The 13,523-nt window shown below is 41.2% G+C and overlaps 1 protein-coding gene across 16 annotated transcripts in view; it reads left to right on the forward strand.

Moving 5' to 3' along the window:
- Window positions 1-13,523, forward strand: part of MTMR3 (myotubularin related protein 3) — a 142,500-nt gene that overhangs the window by 119,778 nt on the left and 9,199 nt on the right. For 15 of the 16 annotated variants that reach the window (XM_046639336.1, XM_046639334.1, XM_046639340.1 and 12 more), the window contains 6 exons: window positions 123-328; window positions 852-983; window positions 1,956-2,067; window positions 8,824-9,019; window positions 9,671-9,856; window positions 12,439-12,609. In XM_046639336.1, coding sequence (XP_046495292.1) covers window positions 123-328; window positions 852-983; window positions 1,956-2,067; window positions 8,824-9,019; window positions 9,671-9,856; window positions 12,439-12,609 — 1,003 coding nt within the window. The remainder of the gene's footprint in view (window positions 1-122; window positions 329-851; window positions 984-1,955; window positions 2,068-8,823; window positions 9,020-9,670; window positions 9,857-12,438; window positions 12,610-13,523) is intronic. The other variant, XM_046639339.1, reaches the window with a different exon arrangement.

Below are 13,523 nucleotides of genomic sequence, written 5' to 3' on the forward strand. Positions count from 1 at the left end.
CTGTAGTCAGGTTGTTTGTTAAGGCATTGAAAATCCACTACCTCACTTTTTGTGTGAGCAACAGAGCATCTGAATGGGGCCATCGGGATGGGTACAGTTGTTGTGTCTTGTTCTCTGCACAGGCACCAGAGCAATGGAGCTGTCATCGCCCGCTGTGGACAGCCAGAGGTCAGCTGGTGGGGCTGGCGAAATGCCGATGATGAGCATCTGGTGCAGTCAGTAGCCAAAGCTTGTGCCTCTGACTCCCGATCAGGTGGCAGCAAGCTATCAACTAGGAACAGTCCTCGAGACTTCCCCAATCCAGGAGACCTTTCTGACGTGGACTTTGGTAAGGGACTCGCTGGATCCGTCACAGCAATTTTTATAGCATCTGAGAACCTTTCCGCGAAGTGGCCTTTTCCTTGTGAGACAGAATTCTTTTCATAGAAGAGAGAGAGCAAAGCTTCAACTGACAGAATTGTTTAAGGAGTCACAGGTCTTGACAAAGAACCAGAAGGCCCCTTGTTTTAAACTTGGTTTAAGAGAACTAGAGTGTTTGTTGTCTTTCTTGCCATCATGACAAGAATGGAGTATATATGTGATAGGGGACCTTCAGTGTCTCCAGACCATGGAGGAAAACACCAGGCTTCATTAAAGGACTACAGATGTAGAAATGATGTATAGGAAATTGTAGGCAAAACAGAAGATAAACTAAAGAGAGAAGTCATAGGTATCAAAGGTTCTGGTTAGGTGAATTTCACTTCATTGAATTTTTTTGGTACTGTATAATATGCGCCTGTGGTTCTTATTTTGCACAATTCTGGGAGCGACAGGTTCATTTAGTTTGTCCTCCCCACTCCTGATGTCCCTAGATTCTTCTCTGTCAAATACTTCAGGAGCAGAGAGTTTGGCCATCCAACCACAGAAGCTTTTGATCTTGGATGCACGCTCCTATGCAGCAGCTGTGGCAAACCGAGCCAAAGGAGGAGGGTGTGAATGCCCAGGTAAGGTGGACAGTGCTTTGTCCTCTGACACTCTGTCCTTGTGAATCCAGCCCATGCTGAAGGGGGTCTTAGTTCTCAATTTGAAATGAATGGCTAGCCATGTTCCTCAGCCTATCTTGAGGGAGCTGGAGCTCTTTGGAGTCTTAACACTGTATGTTCTTTTCAAGAGAGAAATGGAGGAGGAGGTTCAGTGAAACCAAATAATCTTCCTTCCCTCTGCCAACCTTTAGGTGATAAGGAAAGTAAATCCTCTCCCATAATGAAGCCTGTTCATGTTTGGAAGCTGCTTCTTTAGTGGCTCAATTTCTCAGCCTTCTAAAAGCTTTTTGTTGCCTTTGTCAGTGGGTATGCTCATCACTGGCCTCACAGAAAACTCCTCACATGGCTTCTACTTAGAAAACCTGGGCTGGAAATTGAAGCAGTAAATACAAAACTCTAGCAAAGCACCTCTGTCCTGACCTATAACACCCCTACTGTTTGAATGCTGGCTTTCTCCAAGGAGGGACCCCTTCGGCGCCAGTTGTGTGCTGATGGAGCAGGTAGAGGCACCAAGCTCCTTACTCAGATGTGATCTAAACGGGAAATTAAAAGCAGTTATACCAAAGTGGAATTTGAATGCATGAAATGCATTGTTCTAATAGGCTCTTTTCAAAGAGATTCCAGAGCTACAAGTTAGTTGAGGCCCAAGAAGTAAACCTGGGGTAAGATGGAAGTATATAGACTTTTTAAAAAAAAATAACAGCTCCTGTTTTATGTTTCTCAAATCTATCCTTCCTTTTCGCCGAGACAGCTAAAATTCAAGCAGTTTTCCTTTCCTAATAAAGGACTGGGCTAATAGGCATCAAAATGCTGCAGTTTCATTAGTCAGCAGCTGCAATGGTTTGTTTTATAGCCAGTTTGCTCCTTTTAAATTTGGCCATATGGGCTTTAAATTCAGCATATTTGTGTTCTCTTTATTGTTATTCTCTCCAGAGTATTACCCAAACTGTGAAGTTGTATTTATGGGGATGGCAAATATTCATTCAATTCGGAGGAGTTTTCAGTCCCTGCGGTTGCTCTGCACACAGATGCCAGATCCGGGAAAGTAAGACCTTGACCTTTGCTTTAATTCTGCATTGCTTTTTTAAAAAAAATGAGTTTGGAGGTGTCTTTTCTTCTGTTTCTTCTTAGACTTCGGTTTTACTTTCAGTCTCTGCGGGTATTCTTCTTCCTGTGTTAGGAGCATGGCAACACAGAGGAGGAGCCAGGAGAAAAATCAGCCCTTTGAAAGGTTTAAAAATGTGCAGCACAGAACCAGCCTCAGCTCTCAAAACAGAAGTGTTGCATTCTTGTTTTTCCTGGGACCTCTTCCTTCTTTTGTACATTGTTTTTGGCCTGAAGTAATTTAATTCTCTGTTTTTGACATCCTCTGGTGACACTTAACCTGCTATGAACTGGGATGTTTTACCATGAAGAGTCAAAATTTATTCATCATGTTCTAGAAAGGGTTAAACTTTCTTTAAACTAGCCATTAGGTCAGTTCTTTCTCCATTTGCTTCTGATTTCTAAATTACCCTCTCTTATTTACTAAGAACATTACCTTGATTTTTATTGCTTATTAAAAGTGAATGGCTGGCTTTTGCAGTGAGGAAGGTTAAATAATATCCCCTCCCCCCAAGGGCACTGTTTGAATACAAGATAAATTAGGAATGCTCTGTAAAACAAATATGGACAGATAAATATTTAAAAGCTCCTGTTTTACTCTTTCAGGAAGCCAGAAATGGTGCCAGAGAATACAGAATTTTCTCTTTTCTGGTGTTTGTGCTGGAGCCCGTGGCTATTTCCCCCGAGTTTTGTTCAGTAGATCTCATGATCACATCAATTTTTGCAGCATTCTTTATTTGACTTTATTAAATCAAATGGCTGCCTGAATCGCTTGTACTAACTCCTGGGAGCAAATGATTAAATTCATCACAGTTGCAATCAGCCCAGAGGGTGAAGCAGTTGCCCTTGGGGAAAGCCTGACTGAAGAAATAAGATTGCTGCTCTGCTTTGGGGATTAGCAACTTGCATCTGCTAGACATTTCCAGAACCCAGCTAGTAGCACTCTCTTTGTGGGGCATAGAAAGAGCCTGGCTGACGGGGCTGGCCCCGTGGCCGAGTGGTTAAGTTCGCGCGCTCCGCTGCAGGCGGCCCAGTGTTTCGTTGGTTCGAATCCTGGGCGCGGACATGACACTGCACATCAAACCACGCTGAGGCGGCGTCCCACATGCCACAACTAGAAGGACCCACATCGAAGAATATACAACTATGTACCGGGGGGCTTTGGGGAGAAAAAGAAAAAAAAAAAATAAAATAAAATCTTTAAAAAAAAAAAAAAAAAAAAAAGAAAGAGCCTGGCTGAGGACTCAGGAGATCTGCCACTGATTGTGTGATTTTGGCCAAGTGGCTTAATTACCGTGGGCATCAGTTTTCCTGTCTGTAAAATGAAGGGATAGAATCAACACTACCTGTTCTCTAATATCTTCCATATATTAAAAATTTTTTTAAAACACTGTTTTATAACTCAGAGTCAAAAGGTTGTAATTAGCCCTTGCCTGGTCCAAATGAATGTCTAGGGGATTTTATTAAGGAAGAAGGTAATGCTTTGTGTGTATTTGGCAGCAAATCATAATACTGGAGCCTCCCTTGTGGATAAAAAGAAGGTGTGGCAGTGATGCGACCAGCTATACGCAAGCCTCCAGACACTTGATTGAGTCTGTGGGAGGGCTAGGGCATGGTATATTTCTACTACAGTTTGAGAATAGGACAAGCACAAGCAAGTGTGGAATCTCTCAGCACCTGCTTGGTTGGCAGATTCTGGAATACAGCTTTCTCTGTTAGGCATGGACAACATCAACTGGTATGTAAGAATAGTTTAGTAAGGTTCAAGGGAACCTTACACTGGTCCTTGTTTACCATTTCTCCAGGGGCCAAGAGATAATTTAGTATTTGCTCTCCTAAGCCTTATCTTTTAAGACTTGGTTTCTTTTAAGACTGTGTAAGGAATGAGAATAAACACTTGATCCACAGTGAAAAATGTTTCTCAGGTACCTATTAGGAGATAGAAAGTCTTGAGATTGAATTTTTACCCATGATTTAAATAGTAGGAATCTTCACTGTATGCTAGCTACTGGGCTGGGGTTACAGCTGTGCCTGAGACACTGTGTCCACCCTTTGAGGATCCACAGTCTGGTTGGTAGACCAAGCTAATTCATGTGAAACCCATGTTTATGCACTACATTTTGTTGTCTGCCTGGACAGACCCCTTCCTTAGACTATTTCAAAAATTCATACCCATTCCCCAAGGTTTAAGAGGCATTTATAGCCTAGTCTTGGCCAAAGCCTTCTCAGAACCCCCATGACAGAAGTGTGTTTGAAGGGCTAGATTGTGGTCCTGACTACTAATACTGTGTTTTGGAGAAATCAGAGCTTTTGTTGGTGGGGGTGGGGAGTGAATTCATGACAAGGCACAAGAAACAAAATGTCAACACAAGATAAACAAAATTGACAAACCTTTAGCTAGACTCACCAAGAAAAAAGGAGAGAAGGCTCAAATAAATAAAATCCAAAATGAAAGAGGAGAAATTACCACAGACACCTCAGAAATACAAAAGATTGTAAGAGAATACTATGAAAAGCTATCTGCCAACAAATTGGATAATCTAGAAGAAATGGATACATTCTTATCATCATACAACCTTCATAAACTGAATCAAGAAGAAATAGAGAATTTGAATAAACACTCACCAGTAAGGAGATTGAAACATTAATCAAAAACTTCCCAAAAAATAGAAGTCCAGGACCAGATGGCTTCCCTGGTGAATTCTACCAAATATTCAAAGAAGACTTAATACCTATCCTTCTTAAACGCTTCCAAAAAATTGAAGAGGAGAAGCAGCTTACTAAGTCATTCTACAAAGCCCACGTTACCGTGATACCAAAACCAGACAGGGACATCACAAAAAAAGAAAATTACAGGCCAATATCGCTGATGAACATAAGTGCAAAAATCCTCAACAAAATACTAGTGAATCGAACACAATAATACATTAAAAAAATCATCCACCATGATCAAGTGGATACAGGGATGGTTCAACATCCGCAAATCTATCAACATGATACCTGTGTCAACAAAATGAAGAATAAGAACCACGTGATCTTCTCAATAGATGCAGAGAAAGCATTTGACAAGATACAGCTTCCATTTGTGATAAAAACTCAATAAAATGGGTATAGGAGGAAAGTACCTCAACATAATAAAGACCGTATTTGACAAGCCCATAGCTAATATTCTCAATGGAGAAAAACTGAAAGCTATCCCTCCAAGAACAGGAACCAGACAAGGATGCCCACTTTTCACCACTCTTATTTAATGTAGTATTGGAAGTCTTAGCCAGAGCAATCAGGCAAGAAAAAGAAACAAAAGGGATCCAACTTGGAAAGAAAGAAGTGAAACTGTCACTATTTGCAGATGACATGATTTATATATAGAAAACTCTAAATAATCCACTGAAAAACTTTTAGAAATAATAAATGAATATGGTCAAGTTGCAGGATACAAAATCTACATACAAAAATCAGTTACATTTCCATACACTAACAATGAAGTACAGAAAGAGAAATTAAGAATACAATCCATTTATGATTGCAACAAAAATAATAAAATATCTAGGAATAAACTTAACCAAAGAGGTGAAAGATCTATACACTGACAAAACTATAAAACGTTGAAAGAAATTGAAGAAGACATAAAGAAATGGGAAGATATTCTGTGCTCTTGGATTGGCAGAATTAACATGGTTAAAATGTCCATGTGACCTATAACAATCTGCAGATTCAGTGCAATCCCAATCAGAATCCCAGTTACATACTTCATGGAAATAGAACAAAGAATCCTAAAATTTATATATATGAAACAAAGACCCTGAATAGCCAAAGGAACCCTGAGAAAAAAGAACAAAGCTGGAGGTATCACACTCCCTGATTTCAAAATACACCACAAAGCTATAGTAACCAAAACAGAATGGTACTGGCAGGAAAACAGAAACACAGATCAATGGAACAGAATCGAGAGCCCAGAAATAAATCCATACATCTTCTGGACAGCTAATTTTTGGCATGGGAGCCAAGAAGATAAAGTGGAGAAGGGAAAGTCTCTTCAGTAAACGGTGTTGGGAAAACTGGACAGCCAAGTGCAAAAGAATGAAAGTAGACCATTATCTTACACTGTACACAAAAATTAACTCAAAATGGATTAAAGACTTGAATATAAGACCTGGAACCATTAAACTTCTAGAAGAAAACGTAGGCAGTACACTCCTTGACATCAGTCTTAGCATATTTTCAAATAACATGTCTGACCGAGCAAGGGAAACAATACAAAAAATAAACACATGGGACTACATGAAATTAAAAAGCTTCTGCACAGCAAAGGAAACCATCAACAAGACGAATAAACAACCTAACACTTGGGAGAAGATATTTGCAAACCATATATCTGATAAGGGGTTAATATCCAAAATATATAAAGGACTCATACGTCTCAACAAAAAAAAGCTAACAACCCAATTAAAAAATGGGCAAAAGATCTGAACAGACATTTCTCCAAAGAAGATATACAGATGGCTGACAGGCACATGTAAAAATGTTCATCATTAACTATCAGAGAAATACAAACCAAACCACAATGAGATGTCACCTCACTCCTGTTAGAATGGCTGTAATTAACAAGACAGGAATCACTAAGTGTTGGAGAGGTTGTGGAGAGAAGGGAACTCTCATACACTGCTATCGGGAGTGCAAACTGATGAAACCACTATGGAAAACAATATGGAGATGCCTCAGAAAATCAGGAATAGATCTACCGTGTGATGTGCTATTCCACTACGTATTTATTCAAAGAACATGAAAACACGAATGCATAAAAATACATGCACCCCTATGTTCCTTGCAGCATTATTCCCAATAGCCAAGACTTGGAAGCAACCTAGGTGCCCATCAAGGGACAAATGGATAAAGAAGATGTGGTATATATATACACAATGGAATACTACTCAGCCATAAGAAACGATGAAATCTGTCCATTTGCGACAACATGGAGGGCCCTTGAGGGTATTAAGCAAAAGAAGTCAGAGGGAGAAAGTCAAATACTGTATGATCTCACTCATAAATAGAAGATAACAAACAAACAGAAACAGAGATTGGATTGGTCATTACCAGAGAGGAAGGGAGGGAAGAGGGCGAAAGGGCTGAAGGAGAGGGGTGAAAGGCACATGTGTGTGGTGATGGATGGTAGTTAGTCTTTGGGTGGTGAACATGATGTAATCTACACAGAAATTGATGTACACCTGAAATTTATATGTTATAAACCAATGTTACTGCAATAAAAAAAAAAAACACCACAGTTGAAAACAAGTATGATCAGTTTGTGATTACTCCCACAGGGCAATTTATGGAGTCTGATACTTCCTTGAAGGTCTTTCGAAAAAAGGTTCTTCTTGATCCCTGCTGAATCCAGTCTGTGCCAAGCCCAGTGATACTGTGTAGCCGTTGGTGTAGTAATTTGTGTGTGTCTGAATCCTTAGTTTGAACCCATCCAGTTTTAGTCAGTAGACACTCAAGACTTAAGCTAGGTGTTAGGGTGTGGGGGTAGCAGACGATGTTGTCTGCTCTGTTCTTCAGTGTGGCATCAGGCTTACATCTTGTTATAGACATATTTGTATTTGAGTTTTCTTTACTTTTTTTTTTTTTGAGAACTTGGGCACAGTTGCTGAGCATTAAATATAAATATCTTCTATTTTACATCTCAAGGTGGCTGCATTTCCTTCAGGAGAAGATTCCAGAAAGAACTACTTACACAGTAGTCTCCCCTTATCTGTAGTTTCACTTTCTGTGGTTTCAGTTACCCACAGTCAACTGCGGTCCAAAAAGATTAAATGGAAAAATCCAGAAATAATTACTAAGTTTTAAATCGTGCACCGTTGTGAGAAGCATGATGAAATCTCATGCTGTCCCTCCTGGAGCATGACTCCTCCTTTTGTCCAGCATATCCATGCCATATGTGCTACTCACCTGTTAGTCCCTTAGCCATCTCACTTATCAGATTGCCTGTCTTGGTATCGCAGTGCTTAAGTTCAGGTAACCCTTATTTTGCTTAATAATGGACCCAAAGTAGTGATGCTGGCAATTCAGATATGCCAAAGAGAAGCTGTAAAAGTGCTTCTTTTAAGTGAAAAGGTGAAAGTTCTCGACTTAATAAGGAAAGAAAAAAAATTTTATGCTGAGGTTGCTAAGATCTATGGTAACTTTTATTGCAGTATATTGTTATCATTGTTCTATTTTTAGTTATTGTTGTTAACCTCTTACTGTGCCTAATTTATAAATAAAACTTTATCATAGGTATGTATGAATAGGAAAAACCATAGCATACATAGGAGTTTGGTACTATCTACAGTTTCAGGCATCCACTGGGGGTCTTGGAACATATCCCCCACAGATAAGGGGGAGCAACTATATTGGGTCTATATCTACCATGGACTGAAAAATATTAAATATTCTCTCTGGGAAATTAGCTATAAGATTTTTGGAACAAAAGATAGTCCTATTAATTACTGTCCTATGTCTAAGGCTCTCCTCTATTGCATAGTAGGGCTTGGGTCTCATGCTTTATAAAGATACAGAAATTTTCTGTTTGTTTTGGCAGTGTGTTTGGAGGGGAAAATCTTCAGGAATTGCTTTTTAATTTGACAGGTATTTGGCATGATGCAGTAAATCATAAAAATCGGCATTTCTTTATCCCCTTCTGTTTTTATTCTTATAGTTGGCTCTCAGCTCTTGAAAGCACAAAATGGCTCCATCACCTGTCTGTGCTTCTGAAGTCGGCACTTCTGGTAGTGCACGCCGTGGATCGTGATCAGCGACCAGTGCTAGCACACTGCTCAGATGGCTGGGACCGAACCCCCCAGATTGTGGCATTAGCTAAGCTCTTACTGGACCCTTATTACCGAACCATAGAGGTAGGTGCACCAAAGAGTGGGATTTGGTACTTCAGGATGAGTTGGGGAACCTATTTTGATCGAGGTGGTTAGGTGTGATGAAAGTGAAATTTCTTTATTTTTAAATCATTGCTCCTTTACCTTGAGCTAAATTGTGGTGATGCCTACCACAGTTCTTGTGGCTCTTAAAATGGGGCAGAAGGTATTGAGAATACAGACGTGTTTTCCTTTGCAGTCTATCTACTTGGAAAAGTTTTGGCTGCCTCAGGAAAATGGGGCCTCTATGGAAGGATCTTGGCATACTTATTATGGTAATGGGTCTAGATAGCACCACAGAGTATTCTGTGGAGAAAGAACCCTACTCTGTAATAACCACCTGTTGGGTTAAATATGTAAGAATGAAAGAGGATAAAAATACAGACTCAAGAAAGGCTTAAATAAATGCTGAGTATCCTTTTGATGATTATGGAATGGAGTTGAGGCAACTGGGAAATTGCCCTAAGCATGTGTCCCATCAGGGATGGAGCTATTGGCAGTAGGGCTGGATTGGGGCTCCTGATGGGGTTTAGTGGGAGGCTGTTATAAGAGACTGCTGCCAGTGACACCAGGATCAGGACTGTCACAGTCTGGACAGACAAGCATAAATGATCGCTCCTGGGTGCTTCCTTGCAGGGTTTCCAGGTTCTCGTGGAGATGGAGTGGCTGGATTTTGGCCACAAGTTTGCTGACCGGTGTGGTCATGGGGAGAACTCGGATGATCTGAACGAGCGTTGCCCAGTGTTTCTGCAGTGGCTTGACTGTGTTCATCAGCTTCAGAGGCAATTTCCTTGCTCTTTTGAGTTCAATGAAGCATTCCTTGTGAGTTTGGGCTTATAAGTCTTTATTTTGAGGACCTTCTAAATTCATGGGGGTGTCACCACATATCACCACAAATGTTAGTGGGTCAGTTTTCACATGAAACTGCATCCTTTTTAGAATTTGATGGAGGAGCCATTCTGTCTCTTATTTTTTTATTGAAAAACAATAATCATAAACAAGTGTTTCAGTGAATCCAGGTGTACTAGATTTGCATAGTTTTTGAGTTGTTTTAAACTTAGCTTTTAAAATGGATAATAGAAGCTTCAAAAAGCGGTTAGAAATAGAAACAATAGAATGTCTTCTGCTCTCTTCAGTCCATCTACCAAATCCCCTACATCTCTCCCACTCTCTCTGCCCCCTCCTTTAATGGAAGATGCACTATCCATGCCCTCTTCCAGCCCCTCCCTCCACTTGTGCACCAGCTCCTGCCCCTCTCCTCTGCTCCAGCATTTCTCCTCTCTGTCTTTTGCATCAGCATATTTCCCTCTCTACCAGATCATTGCCATCGGCATACGTATACAGTGTGGTGCCTCCCATCTCATCAGAACCCTTTCTCAGTCCTGCATTCCCATCCAGCTGTTAGCTCATTTCTTCACAGCAGAGCGCCTCAAGTCTTCTACATTTACTGTCTCAAATTCCTCTCTTCCCATTCTCTCTTGAACCCAGACCAGTCAGGTATTTACCCCACCACTTTACCAGAGCTGCTCTTGTTAAAGTGACCAGTGACCTTCATGTTGGTAATCTAGTGATCATCTCTCAGTCTTCACCTTCTTTTTTTTTATTGAAGTGTAATTGACATACATTATGTTAGTTTCAGGTGTGCAACGTAATGATTTGATATTTGTACATATTGCAAAATTGTCATCACAGTAAGTCTAGTTAACATCCATCACAATACATAGTTAGAAAATTTTTGTGTGTGATAAGAACTTTTAAGATCTGTTCTCAGCAACTTGCAAATATGCAATACAGTATTATTAACTATAGTCACCATGCTGTACATTACATCCCCATGACACATTTATTTTATAACTGGAAGTTTCTACCTTTTGACTGTCTTCATCTTCTTTGATCCATCATTAATATTTGGCACAGTTTAATCACTCCTTTCTTGCAGCAGTTTCTTCAGTTGACTTCTGGCACACTTTCTCTTAGTTCTCTTCTACCTCACCATCTGGTCCTTTCTGTTTCCTTTCCTGGTTCCTCTTTACCTTCCCAGTTCTGAATGTTGGAGTGCTCCAGGGCTCAGCCTCCAGGCTGTTCTCTCTGTACACTTCCTCTCTAGGGACTTCATCCAGTCCAGTGGCTTTAATTGCTCTCTGTGATTCCCACTTTTATACCTCTTCAGCTCAGACCTCTCCACTTAACTCCAGACTCATCTATCCACATGTGTCTACTTAGTATCTCCACTTGGATGTTTTAATGGTATTTCAAACTTAAGATGTTCAAAACTTAGTTCTTGATTTCCACATCTCCCCATCCCAAAACCTGATCTTCCAGAAGTCTTCCAATTCACCAAATGGCAACTCAACCCTTCCATTTATTTAGGGCAAAAACTTTTATGTCATCCTCAACTCTCCTCTTTCTTTCATACTCCACATTCAGTCTGTCAGCAGATTCTCCAGCTCTGCTTTCAAAAAATATCTAGAACCTTGATTACTTATTGCTACCTCTACTGTTCCCACACTGGTCCAAGCCACCATCATCTCCTGCTCCAGCTCTAGAGAGTCAACCTTCTAAAATATAAGACAGACCACGTCATTCCTCTGCTCAAAAATCGCTAATGACTTTCCGTTTCACAAGAGTAAAAGTCAGAGTCCTCAAAATGGCATGCACGGCTCTCCTAGAGGTTACCTTTCGAGCCTCATTTCCTACCATTCTTCTCCTTGTGCAGTGTCCTTTAGCTCGCCTCAATACCGTTGTGCTTGCTCTTGCCTCTGCATGGAGCATCTGCCTCCCTCCTTCCCATACCCACATGACTTGCGCTCTCACTTCTATCAGGTCTCCATCGGTGAGGCCTTCCCACACTGCTCTGTCCCTCTTACCCTGCCTTAGTGTTGTCCAGAGCAGTTCTTACCCCTCCCCCACAACTAGAATGAGCTCCATCAGGGAGGAGCGCTGTCTGATTATTGTTGCATATCTAGCACCCATAGAAACATCTGGGGTGTGTGAGATGCTCAACAATGTTTTGTTGAATGAAAAATTGTTTAGAAATGTGATGTCTCTCAGACTTAGGTTGCACACTGATCTGCTCCAGTATCCAGTTTTTATACTCTGTCACTCTTGAGGGGGGTTGTTAACTTAGGGCCTCAGAGACTGTTTGCCAGGGAGGCCAAGAGGAGTGGGTGTTCCAATGATTTATCTTTGCTCTTTTGACTCAGGAGTGATGGTGGTTGGGGTTGGCGCTCTAGAATTGGTGTGGTGAGGAGGTGCGGTTGTGTGGCTTACTTGCTTCCCCCATCTTTACTGAGTGTGATCTGAAGTGCTCTCAGGGATGTGGGGGAAGGGTAGCTCAGCTGGGCTGACCTCCCCCTGAGAATGCATACCCTATTGCTTGATTTTGCCTTGTTGGACTCCCATAGGTGAAACTGGTGCAACATACCTATTCCTGCCTCTTTGGAACATTCCTGTGCAACAACGCCAAGGAGAGAGGGGAAAAGCATACTCAGGAACGAACATGTTCCGTGTGGTCGCTCCTTCGGGCCGGCAACAAGGCTTTCAAAAACCTACTGTATTCCTCTCAGTCAGAAGCCGTATGTATCCTTCAGCCTTCCTTCCCTGATCAGCAGAAGGAATTTGGGAGTGGAGACTAATGGGAGTGTTTTTGAGTAGCGACCCTTCTTAATGGCATTTCTGTTGTCTCTGGATAGGTTGGTTCCTTTTTTTTTCCTACCACCATCCTGAGAAAGGCCTGTTTCCTGGTGATGCTCTGGCTTGCTTCTGACCACTCTTTGCTCAGGGTGGTTTGATTAATACACATCTCTACTTTGCCTTTCTAGATACCAGTCTTTTCTGGCACCTCCATCAGAGCTTAACTTGCGCCTAGTGTGTTCTGTCTAGTGAGTGGAAGAGGCACTTAAGTCGTTCCCTCGATGACCCTGATAGCTCAGAAGGCCCCCAGCACCCTTCCAGTGTCAACAGGCACTGACATCTACTGCAGCTTCTATCTGAGAGCAGAAAATTCTGTGACGTTAGCATGCGTGTCTCTGTGTGATTCTCTGCTCACACAGAGAACAGGCAGGTCCTTTAACACTTTGTTCCTCAAAGGAACACCTTCTGTTAAGCAGAGAAAAAGAGGACTTGCGTCTGAGAGTTAATACATTGTAACATGCCTTTTGTCAGAATGCATCTTAAATTCTAAAGAAGTCAAAAGGAGGCTAATCAGAGGTTATATTGCTTTGCTGGACTATTAATATACCTTTCACACATTTAAGTAGTCAGAGGAAAAATTTACACTAACTGCTTCTCTCTCTCCTTCACTGTGCCTGCTGGAGAAGTGACAATACAGGAAGAAAATTTCCTCCTTTTCACATGATTAATTTAAATGATCCTATAAAACAGGTTTGACAGTGTCTTCTAAAGCCAAGCCTTTATACCAGGGAACAGACAACCACCATCTAGCAGAATGACTCACTTTCTTATGCAGTAAAAGCAACAAATTAAGCTG

The sequence above is a fragment of the Equus quagga genome, chromosome 15, assembly GCF_021613505.1.
Source record: "Equus quagga isolate Etosha38 chromosome 15, UCLA_HA_Equagga_1.0, whole genome shotgun sequence".
Taxonomy (NCBI): Eukaryota; Metazoa; Chordata; class Mammalia; order Perissodactyla; family Equidae; genus Equus; species Equus quagga.